This window comes from Camellia sinensis, chromosome 2, assembly GCF_055761805.1.
Source record: "Camellia sinensis isolate YWXY chromosome 2, ASM5576180v1, whole genome shotgun sequence".
Lineage (NCBI taxonomy): Eukaryota > Viridiplantae > Streptophyta > Magnoliopsida > Ericales > Theaceae > Camellia > Camellia sinensis.
In genome coordinates, this window is record NC_138962.1 from 54,038,524 (window position 1) to 54,053,652 (window position 15,129).

General features: G+C 32.6%; 2 protein-coding genes across 5 annotated transcripts; one reads left to right on the top strand and one right to left on the bottom strand.

Annotated features, from left to right (window-relative positions):
- Nucleotides 1-4,156: 4,156 nt before the first annotated feature.
- LOC114264302 (uncharacterized) lies at nucleotides 4,157-8,675 on the top strand. Of its 3 annotated transcripts, XR_003629927.2 has the most exons (3): nucleotides 4,157-5,174; nucleotides 7,461-7,641; nucleotides 8,442-8,675. XR_003629927.2 is itself a non-coding variant. In XM_028204904.2 (2 exons), the coding sequence occupies exons 1-2, from the start codon at nucleotides 4,493-4,495 to the stop codon at nucleotides 7,493-7,495; spliced, it is 717 nt and encodes a 238-aa protein (XP_028060705.2). In that variant the 5' UTR covers nucleotides 4,157-4,492; the 3' UTR covers nucleotides 7,496-8,675. The 3 variants fall into 3 exon arrangements, 2 of the variants coding, with proteins under 2 accessions (XP_028060705.2, XP_028060706.2); XM_028204904.2 differs by having other exon boundaries at nucleotides 7,461-8,675; XM_028204905.2 differs by lacking the exon at nucleotides 7,461-7,641.
- A 540-nt stretch (nucleotides 8,676-9,215) lies between these two features.
- LOC114264303 (uncharacterized) lies at nucleotides 9,216-14,599 on the bottom strand. 2 transcript variants are annotated; one of them, XM_028204906.2, is made up of 5 exons: nucleotides 14,099-14,599; nucleotides 11,285-11,394; nucleotides 10,812-11,183; nucleotides 9,934-10,669; nucleotides 9,216-9,692 (listed from the first exon to the last, which is right to left on the bottom strand). In XM_028204906.2, exons 1-5 carry the CDS (start codon nucleotides 14,340-14,342, stop codon nucleotides 9,607-9,609), a joined length of 1,548 nt encoding a protein of 515 aa, XP_028060707.2. In that variant the 5' UTR covers nucleotides 14,343-14,599; the 3' UTR covers nucleotides 9,216-9,606. The 2 variants fall into 2 exon arrangements, with proteins under 2 accessions (XP_028060707.2, XP_082770566.1); XM_082914440.1 differs by having other exon boundaries at nucleotides 9,216-9,680; nucleotides 14,099-14,589.
- Nucleotides 14,600-15,129: the final 530 nt, after the last annotated feature.

Consider the following 15,129-nt stretch of genomic DNA (forward strand, 5'->3'; position numbering starts at 1 on the left):
TTAAAATTGAAATTAATTTTCTATCCAAAATTTGCCTCCTTCAGTCCGAATTCCATACAGAATCTGCTGAACATATTCAAATAGTTTTCTGACCTGTTGGACCCTTAACAGATTCATAATTGTTTAGACAGATTCAAAATCTAGACAGTTTATTTAACTGCAGCAGTTATCTGTTTGAAATTCAAACTGTATCTGTTTGAAACAGTGCACCTGTTCCATATCTATTCCAATTTGAAATTAACACCTGTTCAGGTCTATAAAACCAGATCTGTTCCAGCATTTTTCTACATCCAAAAATCAGTCTGAAATTCTTATTTTTGCTATCTAATTTTCTGCTCTGTTGCATATTTCCTTTCATAGTAGTTTTAGAAAAAATTAAAGAGAGTATAGAACACAAGGTTTTAGTTTGCCGGACAAATTTATTTGGAGTGCTACTACAAATTTGTGAAAATCATTGTATCCTAGGAGATAGACACCACTTAACGTAAGCACCGTAGCGGGGCGAATCTGTCTTAAGGATAGAGAGTCACACACTCGATTTGGTCTTTAAATATTCATTCGGTTCGATAAAAATAAATTCGGTATGTAATTTATTTTATTTGTTTGATTTAGTTTCAATTTATTTATTGTACACAGAAGATTGTTTCAACAGTCATTTATGAACAAATAAGAAATTCTCTTTAGCCAAGGCTAAACACTTTGGTTTCTATTACAGAAAACCAAATCAAGTTCTAAACTTGCAAGCAATTTAAAAATTGCTAACCAAATTACAAGTAAAAAAAAGTTGTTACAACAATATAAGCAAATAAAACTTACTTTTACATATTGGAAAAAAACCATAACTTAAGTCCAAGCAAAAAATTGCTTCAATTTGTATGTAAGTAAAATAGTCAATTTATAAGGATTCTATTTAGTCCAAAATCTTTTCCACGCTTAAAAATTCATGTTCATCACAAAGGTTAGTTGTCCATATTGAGAATTGACACTCACTTTAATATTACATTAAAGTCACACAAAAAAAAAAAACCATTATTTTTCCACAGCATGCTTATTTCGTTATTGATTAGGTTAGTGTCTTAATAATCAACATGCTATTATTGATTTTTGCTTCTTTTTAAGAGATTCTCATATTTCTTTGCATAGTAAGAAGTAAATTGTCATTGTTTGTTCTAAAATAGAGACACAATATTGTGCATTCTAGCTGATACTGTCGAAGATTTCACCCAATTTTGTTGCTTACTCCAAGACATTGGATTTACACAATCCATTAATAGCAGTCTCTATCGTGACAATCATATCGTTATCCTAATTGTTAACAATGATACATTTGAACACAACAAATATATAAGATTTGTTGTAGTGCTTTTTAACTCTTTCCAATTAATCCTCATTGGAGACAATTTATAAGCCTATTTTGTTTAAAGAAAACAATAAGCTCTAATTGGGGTGGCCTCATTGTGATGTGATATTTTAGTTTTGATTTTTGATTTTTAATTTATTTTCTATCATGTCATTAAAACTCAATTAGAATTCCTAAATTAGATGATGTATCATCACTCTTTGTTTAAATGAGTTTTTAATTGTTTGTCACATTCATTTTTCCTTAAAAAGCCAACTTAAGGCATTCAACTTTTTTTAGTTGATCAAATTACAAACATTTTAATCTAGGCACATTTTTCAAGACACATTTTAGATTTAATTTTCAAATTTATGTTGTACAATATTATATTTCATATTTATCATTTACAGAAGACATTACTCTTACTATTTTGAAAGAACAATTAAGGAGTAAGTTTAATTTCACTCACTTTTAGGCTATGTTCTTATTTCACTATTTAGGTGCGTCCAAGAATGAGAATGAAATTTTTAATATGATTCTTAAGATGGAATGAGATTACCATAATAGTTGATCCATGGAATAACACATATGATTCTTAAGATGGAATGAGATTACCATAATAGTTGATCCATGGAATAACACATTCCTTTGAGAACTTGGTTTTTATTTTGTTTTTTTTTTACAAATACGATTCATTTAAGAAAAAACCAAACATTAGCCCATGAAATTTAAGCTATATCATATTCGTATGTAAGATTTCTAGTCAAATTAAACACTTTTTTTTTTTTTTGTTATAAGAAAATCCTCCCACTCGCCCATAGGTCTAAAACAACGCCTTTTGCAGAGATCACTAGGATGTTCTGTTGTCCGTTTTACAGGGAGGATTGGGGTTCTGAGTTAGGAGATTATAACCTAAGAATTAGCCCAAACCTCCTAAGACAAACTCCACTTAAGTTAGGATTTGTATAGCGGGAGAGCATTAAACTCACTCCAAGTGCGATGAAGCTGCTTGAGGCTAACCTCCTAACCTCCTAAGACAAACTCCACTTAAGTTAGGATTTGCACAGCGGGAGAACATTGAACTCACTCCAAGTGCGATGAAGTTACTTGAGACTAACCTCCTAACCAACTGTGCTATGCCCAAGAGATTGGCCTAAGGGAGTTTTGAACCTGGGACCTGGGGCTTAATCCCCAAGCCTTGGCCAAGTTGCCAATCACCCTTAGATTAAATTAAACACTTCAATTACATTGAAGTGTGAATATCATTAACTCTGTTTAGTTTTAAGTTTTTAAAAACATATTCTTTTATTTTGTTTTTCAGTATATTCTTTTTAATATTTTAATCATTTTTTAAAATTTCACTTAATTTAGATACACTTACAAAGTATTAAAAAAATTCTCTAAATACAAAAATGCAATAAAATTACAAAAAAAAAAAAAAGAGTATTTTTTTAAAAAAAATATCTACTTTAATAGAATTTTAAAAATAAAAAATAATAATTAAGATATTTAAGAAATTATTAAAAACAACAAATACGAATTAAAAACTTAAAAACTTAATTTTAGAAATTCAAAACTAAACAAAGTTACTAGATTCTTCGTAATTCTCATGCTTGCGCTTGCAACTACTACCATTCAAAAATAGGCTTATGTTTGTGTTTAAATTTTAAATTTGTTTATAGATTAAGAAGAAGACGTAAATGAATGAGTAGATTTGTGTTTAAATTTTAAATTTGTTTATAGATTAAGAAGAAGACGTAAATGAATGAGTAGATTTTTTCCTCGTTTGGGATGATCTTTTGATTACTTTGAGTTTTTTTTTTTTTTGTAATTGATTTGATAATTAGAAGAGAAAAAATAAAATAATTATGATTTAAATATAATATTTTATTTTATTAATTAAATTAATCTATTTTATTTTTATTGACTAATTTAATCAAAATAACTTATGCCAAATGAAATATTTAGGCTCTGTTTGAAATGATTTCCAAACGTTGATTCTATTCCCACATTTAAATATGATATTTGGATAGGGGTTTGGTTATGGTGTGCAACTTACACCTTACACCTTATACCTTACACTTACACCTTACACTTACACCTTTTGTAAAAAATTAAACCTTACACTTACACCTTTTTTGAGGTTGCACACCATGTGCAACCCACTTACACCTTACACCTTACACTTACACCTTACACTTACACCTTATACTTATACTTACACCTTACACTTACACTTTTTGTGTAAGTGGCACATGGTGTGCACTTGCACACTTAAGAAAACTCCTTTGGATAGATATGTGGAACTAATTTTCTACAACTCTGCAAAAAATTCTGTCTGAGGCACGATTTTAAAAAAAAAAATTGAAATTTGGCTTAACCGGTCGTCCCATCGGACATCCACTGGTCGTCCGACCGGTTGACCGGAATAGTGTAAATTTTTTTTTTTTTTCCAAATTTTTAAAAAAAATTTATGTACTTTAATAGAATTTTGAATTGTATGTTTGGTTATGAATTATAAGTTTTTATATCAAATATCATATGTCACATCAAAAATTTCCTTACTCAATTCAAAACTCTTGTACTCAACAAATTTTTCATATTCAAATTATAATTTCAAAACTCACAAATTCAAAATACAACTGTTACTCTCAAATTATATTTACAAAACTCTACCAAAACATAACTTTATATGTTCTTTTTGGATTGTGATAGAGAGGATGTAAGAGTGAGCAAAATTATTTTCGTGCAAGGGGAGGAAACCAAATTAGCTTGGCGCGCGGTTAAGCTTTCTTGTTTCAAAACTTGCACCACCACAAACTGATTCATGTTAACGTAACATCATAAACACACTCATCCTTTTCTTTCTCCACAAGATGGATTAAGCAAAATCAATTCATAAGCTTACAGACTTACTTCATCACCTGAACCGAACCGCATTGAACCAAACCAAACCAAACCAAACCATGTACTATTTCCTAGACCAACACCAAGAAGAATCTCTTTAATCCAACTCCAAAAAGCCATACCTTCCTCTCCCCTGTTCATCAAACCCATACGTATATAAAAACCTCCCATCTTCTCCATTTCCCTATTCACTCCCATAAAAATCAAATTCCCAACAAACCCAATTCAAATTCAATCACAACAACCATGTCCTTGACCCACCGCTCTCGCTTCATCGTCAATGGCGTCCAAAGAATGCGAACTCACCATTACTTCTGGTGCCGCCATTGCCAACGATCAGTCAGAATCCCTTCTCCACACCACTCCCATCTCCTCTGCCCCCGTTGCTCCTCCCATCTCCGCCGTGACCTCCCCGTTCCGCCGCTCCTCGACCAATCAACACCAATCCCTCTAAATCAAACTGAAAATGAAGTAATAGAGGGAAATCCAGAAGCTTGGATCGTTTTCGAATTTCAAAACCCTAGTTCTCCGCCGACGGAGATTGATCGGCGAGGGCCTCCTCCGGCGCCGACTTCGGCGATTCAAGCTCTGCAGATTGTGAATCTGACGGAGATTGATCTAATCAGTGATTCGAATTGTCCGATTTGCAGAGAAGGGTTTGAGCTGGGAGAGGAAGCGAGAGTGCTGCCGTGTAAACACTTGTATCATGGTGATTGCATTGTTCCGTGGCTGCGATTCCACAATACTTGTCCTGTTTGCAGATTTGAGCTGAGAGGTTGCTTTGAAGATGATGATGATGATGAAGATGAGATTGCTGAGGCGGCTTGGAATAGGTTGAATTGGTCGTGGACTCGATTGTTGTCTCTGTGGCCTTTTCGATTGGTGGTGAATTGGATGTGTCGGGATCTTGATTTCCACAGTCACGGAGGTGAGATTTATGGTTTCATAATTTTTTTTTTATGCTTGTTTATACAGATTTATTTGGTTTAATTTTACTGTTACGTCCTAAATTATTTTTATTTTTATTTTTTTATTTCGTTCTTTAAAGTAATTTTATCTATTTAATTCATTCAGTTTTTAATTTCAATCATTCATGTACATTTTCAACGAGCTTCGTGTTTAAATGAAAAATATTTTATACGGGGTTTGGCTTCCTTCTCATCCATAATCAGATTGGAAGGTGTTATTAGGCCTGTGAAGATTTGTTACGGGTTTCGTTTTGATAATTTGAATCATTCAATATGTAGAATTCGTCGAATAATATATACATGTAAAAAATTACGTTGATTGAAAATCGATAGCTATATAATCAAATCAGTTTTGTATAAAAAAAAAAAAATGGACGGCGAAAAAATAAACGGTTGACAGAAATCTAATCCGATGAAATAGCTATCGATATCCGATCAACGTGATTTTTTACAGGCATATAGTACTCGACGAGTTCTATACATTAAACGGTTCGAATTATCGAAACAGAACCCATGGTGGGTCCCATGGGCCCAACAGCACCCTTCAGTCCAATCACGGACTGAAGGGAAGCCAAATTTTTTTTCTAAAAAATGTTTTTTAGAAGAAATATTTTTCTATATTTGGTGGTAGTGCTGGTGGAACGAAGGTAGAGGTGGATGTGAAATTATGGTGGTGGGGTGACGGTAGTGGTGATGGTGGCGGTGGTGATGATGGTGTGGTGTCGTTGATTAAATTTTAGTCTAAAAAACATTTTCATTTTTGAAAGTACAAAATATTTTTTTGTCTAAATAGATTTATTTTCTATTGACATGAAAAGTTGAGAAGAGTGTTTCGTTGAAGTAGATGTATAAGTTAGTTGTCTAATATAAATCTTAGCCTATGTTTGGGAAGAAGGTTTTGTGGTTTTTTTTGGCTAAAATAGCCACAAAAAATAAAATAAGCTTTTTAGTCCAATAAAACATCACATCCAACTCATAATCATTACATTCTTTCTCTCACAATAAAATCAAAAAGTCAAAAAAGCTAAAAGCCCTTCTCAAACTAGGCTTTTTAGCCCTAGGCTAAAATAGCCAAAAAAATTAAAAAGTCAAAAAATCAACCCACTTCCTAAACGAAGCCTTAAGGGTTTGACTTGGTAGATAATACACGAATCAGATTGGTTTAGTTTTAGAGTAAATTATGAATTGAACCTTTTTTAATGTTCTAGAAAAATTGAAACTGTAATCAAACCGTCAACCTATCAAATTGAATCAGAATCAAACTATTGAAATCGGTTTGGTTCAGTGTGATTTACGATTTTAAAAATTTTATATAATAATAAATATGATATGTATTTTATGTTAGTAAAAAAATTAATGATAATTAGTTTAACTAAGTCGTTTATTAATTTTACAGTGATGGCTAGTGTTCAAAAAGAAATATTTTATTTTTAAATTTTTTATATAAAAATATAAAAAATAGTAAACAAATATCTAATAGTCTGGTTCAGTTCGGAATCATAACCAAAACTTTGGAATCAGGAACTGAACTGATTTGAACGGTTCCACTATTTTCATAACTAGGATTGTATCGAAAAAAATCACACCAAACCGGCAGTTTGGACAGGATTAGATTGGTTTACCTGTTTTATCGATTTTTTTGAACACCCCTAGTATATAAGACTTCTGACTTGGGGGTTTGCTCTGTCTAGGGTGTCTTGTTTTCGATTTCTCTCACCAGTAAAAACTTTTGGGGCCACAAACCACAAGGAAATAAATTCTATTTCAGAAAGCTTATTGTGATAGTATATTTTTGGTTGTTTAAATTATTATTAAATTATATTTTTGTCTGGTAAGTTAAGTTTTCACCTTTATTGACTTGGAAGAACTATGTCTAATTGAAACACATAAACTGAAACCTCCCCAAAAAATTATAGACTAAAGTAAATGAAATTCATTACGAAGGAATGGAATAGAAAAAAATGACAATAATCTTATTTTGATATCTCAACTTTCAATTGTGATGATTAACATCCTAAATTTCAAAGGTAGTTGGTAATTATTGAATACCAGTATGTAGTTATTGAAAACCGTTTGCTGCAAGTACAATAAGTGAGATTAGAATTTTAGAGCAATGCTTTATCCTTGGAGATGGTTACCAATGTGGTATTCAAACTATTCAGTTATGTTAGGTACATGTAAGAAATTTAGTTACAAAAGTAGTTCTAGTTATGCAACTATTGTTTAACAAAACCTGCAATTTGCAGCAAGCACTTGGTGGAGATCTCGGCTCATTCTATAGCTCAGATCATCATATGTCAATTTCACCACTCACATGTTAGGAACAGGTTGAATGCTTTTTTTACTTTGAGGCAGGTAAGTATTTTCTAAATACTAATTTCAAGAGGTAGCACTACTACTAAAGGGAAGACATTGAAGAGCTAACCAGTAAGTCTAATGTTTTCTTTAAGCTCTGTTTCTCATCATCTCTATTATTTGTGGTATTATAGCTTGTCTCTCACTAACTTTGCACAGAATTAATCATTGATGTGAGACAAAGAGTTGAGATAATGTAAATATGTGAGGTCTACATGCAGCTCCATCTCTTTGTCTCATCTAGGTTTTTGGTTCAGAAAAATAATTATTTTCTTAGATTATTTTTGTTTATTTACTCTCCAAAATTGCCTACCCCCAAAAAAAAAAACTCTACAAAATCATATCCTTGTTGCGGCTAAATAAAACAACAATGGGGTTTTTTTTTTTTTTTTGGCGGGGGGGTTCAAATTTTGTTAATATTCTTCAATTACACAATATGTCAAAAACACTCGTACACTTATGCTATGTATGGTATTATGATATAATATATATTGCAAATAGAGCCGTTATTTACCGTTATAAATGAATAACTATTTGATAAGGAGACTAAAGAATAATTATTCTATTTTAATTTACCTTTGTTCTATCTAACCAAACACTATCTCAAGGATGATTATATTTTTTGTGATACAAGATTTATATAATTTTATGATTGATATTACAAAATTTTATTATATTATTGTTACGAAAAGTGTACCATGTGCACACATAGTAGCATATCCCCAACTTGCATATAGTTTTTCTTCAGAGACTTCTTGTACAAGGTGATCTTCTAACCTTAATCCTTAGTGCCTTTTCCCCCTTTTTAATTGCTTTTATTTATTTGTTAGGTCAATTTCGTTTTCTTATATTTCATTGTTGAAAATTTACAGTTAAATAGGAGGGGGCGAGCTGCAACATCATGGCTTCTTGGTCCTGCATGAAAGTTTTGATGATAGAACACAACAATCTTCCCTCTCATAATCCACAAAATCACACATTGAGATTTGATTTATGCATACTCCTGTAACCCACTTGAATTAAATGCAACAAATGTACATAACCAAAAAAATGCCTTTTATTTTCTGTTTCTTTACCTATAAAGAAACAATTTATTTTCCTCCCAAGTCTTGCGCAATTGGAGGTTAAGAATTGTCTCATCAATGCCTCTTTTTATAAAAAAAAAAAATTCAATTTCAAGATTAACATTTATTGACGAAATGTGAATTTATTTGTTGACTATCCATTACTTTTTTAATCAACCAAAAAGCATTTACAGCAACACCAAAAATTTATTATAGCCTTGTTTAAGAAGCTACTATTTTAATTGGCTATTTAATTTTTTAACTATTTTAACTTCATTAAAACGGTTGTGTACAAAAAATTAATTAGTTTTTTTTTCCTTTTTCTTTGTAGTTGATTTAATGATTGTGAAAAAAGAAAAAAGAAAAAAATGATTATGAATTAAAAATAACATTTTATCTTATTGACTATTTTAACCCATTTTGTCTTTTAATGGGTTATTTTAACTCAATATCTTTCCAAACACTCCCTATATCAACAGATTGCACTTAAGTTGTCCTCAAAACATCTTTCAAAAAATTCCTACCAATTTTGAAAATGACTCTGGAAGAACAAAATCACAACTCAGCAGTAAATACTGATTCCAAGAAAAACATATACTATTGTATTTCCATTAATCTGGGAAGATAAGTTAAATTCATTCCTTTGTTTACACATTTGGTGTTACCTCAGAATTGCAGACGGTCAAAAAGAACCAAATATATTTTACACTTGTTACTAAATGCTGTGGTTCTCTTTGAAAATCCTGCAAAGTTACGTCGACTTCTCAACTAGTTACCTTCTTAGGAGTTACTCTCTTACGAAAAAACATCCCTTGCTTTCATTCCACGTCGCAGTGTAGAGATAGAAGCCTGCCACCTTCTTGGCTTTGGCCTCCGCTGCTATCATCCTATAGCCAGAGCGAAACTTTAAGTTGTCGTATGCTGCACGCTTGGAAATTGTGTTTATGTAGTATCATCAGTAAATAATGTATTGTTATGACCAACATAGGAGATGGAATGACAGTAGTCCACAGAAACAAAACCACCACATCTCCCCGTATGAAGGACCTATAGCAAAAGCTGCATCAGTAAAAGGTGTTAAGACTTTGCCAAAAAACAAATACAGAATAATTTCCACCCGTCAGAAAGCTTAAGAGCAGATAGCAATCTAACACATTGCAAGAAAATGAGAAAATCACATTCTTATTATCACAATACGGAAACATAGGAATTTTGAGCAAGATCAAGCAACTACATTTCAACAGAAATGCAGATCATTTAAGTTATTTCAAGCATTTACAGATATGCAGTAATAACTTACAAGAAGGAGATGGTGAGATTGAGGGTGAGGCAAGTGGTGGAGATGACGACTTTCTCACATTTCCCCTCTCCTGTCTCGGACTGGATCCGTAGGATACAGCAGGTAGAGGAGAAAGATCTGGGGTCAACTGTGGTGTGGAAACCACAGGATGTGGACTAGGACTAGGACCACGGGGTGAAAAGGCTGAAGGAGCATTCGGGTGAGAATTAGATGACGGTGAGGGGCTTGCTGCAATTGTGGAACCACAACGTGGACAAGGGCAAGGGGGGTGAGTACCCACCATTGAAGGTGCAGGAGAACCTGAAATTGGAGGTAAAGAATGGTGGGGTCCATTTTCAGGACTTGGTGGATCTGAGTAGTTATCATCAGACGGTGATGAAGCCTCACAGTTAACACATGGTGGTAAGTGATGATGAAAATCAGACGAGGGAGCTGGAGATGGGGCAGCAGAGGGTTCTGCATAATTATTTTGCTCTGGAGCTGGGGCTGGAGAAGGGGTCGGTGGGGTTGCATCGAGTGTATGATTTAGATAAGAAGATAGACTTATTTCTTTAACTTTACCAAAAACAGAATTATCGAGGCCAAGATTCTTTGTGGGAGACCCTGTGATTGCTTGAGCCAATTGCTTCAATCTTTCGGGCAAAAGGTTGCCCATATCAGACATCACCAAAGCCTGAACCGTAACAGGAGGATCTTTTGTTGAGCCATTTCTGTTTGTTACCTGCACATACACATTCTGAAAGCAAAAAAGGATGTAGTTAAAAAGCCCATCATTAGTATGAAAAACTTGTCCAGGTTTGCAAATTTTGAAACCTGTCCCAAACCAACCCATTGAAACACCAATTAAACTGTGCAAGAAAGACACTTAAACAGAATACCTCGTAAGGCCTCAGATGCAATCCCGACTTCAGCTGTTCCTTCAACTCAGCAAGATTTTCATTTATTTCATCAATAGAATTATGGAGAGTAAAATTAAAGAGGATCTGGTATATCTGCCAAATGGAAGCAGACGGCTCAGGGATTACAGTGATTCCCACCGGAAACTTCAAAATTTGAAAAGAAGATGGTATTCCGAAAATTGGAGTTGTCAAAGTCAAATTAGATTGCCGAAGGAACAATTCTATCAAAGATGATCTCAGTACACTTAAGGACACTGGGTTAATTGAAACATCAATGGGATCAGAAAGAACGCCGAACACCACATTAGTAGCATCATATGCATCATCTTGATGCATGGATAGAATGGCAACCTGCTTAAAATAACTTGCATTTAGGTTGATTTAACCTATATTCAAAAAGTTAAATGAAATAAAATCTAGATGATATACCAAATCAGAAGTTCAAAACAAACCTTTGCACCAGGGACACCTATTTCGCTATAGATATCATACTCTAATCTTCCAATGTGTGGAACTAGCACTGAAACTGGCTTTTCCAGTCTGAAGTATGCCTGAACTGTAGCTGAAGGAAAAAGAAAAAGAAGAAGAAAAAGGAAAGTCCAAAAATCAATCAAGCTGCTTACTGTATGAAAATGTGTAAGATAAATACTCGCACAAAACCAGAAAATGAAAATGCAAGGGATCCACACACATGAATATGAATGATACTTGATACATAACAGAAAGTAATTCAAGTTGAGGAAAGAATGCATTTAATACACACTGTAGGGCCCATGCATGGAATTAATATTTGCTAGGTTAAATCAGACCCCGCATCTCTTTTTTACTCTGTACAATTTGAGTATATCCATGAGAAGAATATAAATTTACAGCAATGATATCTAGAGCATGGATCGTTTTGCAAAGTGGAGTGTGAACAGGACGTGGTACGCCACATGCTCTAGAATATGGAATGAAAGAAGCAGGCTTATATAGATCACATTATTGACATGTCTTAAGGTGTACTCAAATGTGAGAGTGATTAGTATGAAGAATATGAGATTTAAATGGTGTTTACATCATCGACTCTTCTATTTCCCTCACAATATCCATGTCCATAGGATATGATAAGGGTAAAAGTGTGGGATATATGTCCAACATAGATGCTTGAAGAAGAGGCAGCTCATATTTGCCAGTAAATAAAAAAAAAATTGCCTCTCACATGGATGGGAGATAATTCCATATTTTTCCTAAATCCTATTTAATTTCAAATATAATTCTAAATAATTTACATTATCTTAATCTAAGAATATTATACAATATGCAAACATATCCCTATACCCATACCCAACTTTTGGATACGTGTCCCAATATAACATTTAGGCTTACGTAGATCAAACGCTTAGATACACATCTATACCTGATACTCGTACCCAAGTCCATGTAACATGAGTCAATTAAAGATCCATAATTTATTGAAATGCCTTTCTAGTTTCAAAGTTTTCTTATATTTAGATGAATCATCTAAAGACATGTTTCTTATTCTCTTACACAAATTGAGGCAATGATGTGCTATGACCCCATTTTTAGATCTTATCTTGCCAAAACTCACTCCTCTTAAGCTTTGATTCATCATACTTGAATATTTTTTCACATGAAAAATAGTAAGAATAAATAGGAAATTGTTTGGATTGCTTTGGGTGGCTAAATTTAGTATTTCAGAACAAAAGAATACCATATTCAAAATGTACATTCCAAAGTGTAGAGTGACAATGTGTTACTGGTTTCTAGAAACTATGCCTTGTTGTTTCATCCAAAATTGTTTTATTTTATTTTATTCCAATCATACGTTAACTTATTTTCTTGTGCGAACACTATAATTCCACTAAAAATGAGTCTATAACAAGAAGATTCTACAAACAAATATTATTACCACATAAAAAGGATTCTTGAGGCTAATAATGGTGTATACATAAATATAAAAGGGGAAATTACGCAACAGTGGACTTTTTACAAAATATTTACAAATTAGTAGAAAAGTTTATATATTTAATTATTAATATTTATAAACTTTGCCATTGATTTGAATTTTTTTTAAAAAAAATACACTGAGATGTAATCCCCCACTATAAAAAAACTAGTTCCTGCATTAATTGAAAACCTTTTGCCTCGGTATTATACTAATTGATAAAGTAGTATAATTGAACAGTAGGAAAGGAGGAGGACAGTACCTTAAATTTATGCAACTTATAATTAAGATATAAGCATGAAACCGCTTGCTCACAAACAATTCATTGATTTGAGTAGATGGGGAAAAAAAAATTTAAATCCTACATTGCAAGTTATTGAAGTCAACTAGTGTCCGCACGCAAAACTCTCAAACAGCTTAAAATAGTGAAAATCTTTAACTTACTTCACTTAAAATGGGTCTTTATATCAAGCCAGAGATGTAGATTAACAAATATTTACCACAATTTATTGCCCAAAACTAAAACAACATAGAACACTGAGAAAATTCCCAAATCTGAACTCACTGAAGGGCGAAAGTCATATATAGTTCACCCTTTGGAAAATTAATAACAGCCATAGTAGAAAAGGCATTCAGCTCACAAAGAACCAACCAGAAGACCAACCCTCAAAAACCTAGACATCGTGAAATTCGACATAGCTATCTGCTAAGAATCTCAGAAAACCCAAATTACAGAGCACCAAACTTAAACGTACCGCCTAAAAAAAAAATAAGAACCTAAGTACATAAATAAAATTAGAAGATTAGAAGAACATATAAAACATATAAAAAGGTGAAGCATCACATACAACAATTGCCATCAAAAACTTTAATGCTTTGTTTAGATCATGAATTTGGGGTAGGGATTAGGAAAGAAAAAGGAAAAGATGAGGAAAATGGAGAAAAAATTTCGCTTAGATTTCATTCACATTTCCTTAACCTTTTATATTCTCTTTTCAAATCCCTACGCAAATCATGATCCAAACAGATCAGATCACTTGGAACACCACATATCCATCTAATAACTCCAAAACAAGACAAATAGCACATGCTCATTCATTGATCAAAAGCATCGTGAATGTTGAAATAAAGAAAAGCCAATAAAATTTGAAATATAAAAGGTCAAACACCACAATGTCTCAAATCATGAGAAAACCCTAATTACAAATAACAAAGGTAACACACTACTTTAATTAAATGATCATAATCAAAACCCTAACCAGAAACCATCATCCCTACCACCATGGACAAAGAAAATAGAGGAAAAAAAAGAACTTACCACTGTGCTTGATTGTGTATTTTGCATCAAACCCAAAGAGTGTTGAGTGATGAGGACGGACCCAAGACATCGCAGAGAGGAACACACACAAGCTGAAAATCAAAACAACCACGCATTTGAGATTGAACTCCGAACCAATTCTAGAGAGACACGTCGAACACGAATCGCAGAAAATTGGCGAATCAGTACTCCGAGATCGAGTCCCCTGACCCTGCTGTTGCTGCTGCTCTGCCAACTTCCCCATTTCCACAGCATCTGCAACTCCCCTCTCTCTCTCTCTCTATCTCTCTCTCTCTCTCTCTCTACACACAGATTCAAATCTCTCTCTCTCTGTGAAAATGCAGAGACTCAAAACGAAGAAGGCGAGAGAGAAGTGTTCATGGTGTTCATACTCTCTCTCTTCCCTCTCTCTCTCTCTCTCTCAGTGAGCTGGCTGGGTATACAAATGAATTTGAAATCTATTTTGTTTTATTTTTAGTTTTTAGTAATGTGAGTATTAGTGTAATTAAATTATTGATTATTGATAATTGAAATGTATAAATTAATAATGAGATTTGGCTACCCAACGTTGATGAGAAGCAAAGGTGAAAAAGAAAGTAAAAGTGACCGCACAAAAAAAATTAAAAATAAAAAAGTGTGAGAATTTTTATCTACATGTTCACATACTTTGTATTGTATCTATTTGAGAATAATATGGAAGAATGTTAATTTTTTTTTACTAAAAATATAAATATTTACATACCACTTATTCGTAATTTCTTTAATATTTTAAGGTTACTTATTAAAAATTTGAAATATTTATATAATTTTTAGGAGAATTACAAATAAAAAAATATATTAGGAGTTTAACCATTATAATAAAATTAATTTTTAATTTTATCAATTTGAATTTTATTTTTTTGAGTTATTTTTAATTTAAGCCATCTGTTTATTTTCGTTAAGAAAAATTAACGAAAAAATTTATATTGTAGCCATTAAACTTAATAAAAAATAATATTTTAAATATTTTATGTATATATATTGAGTTTAAT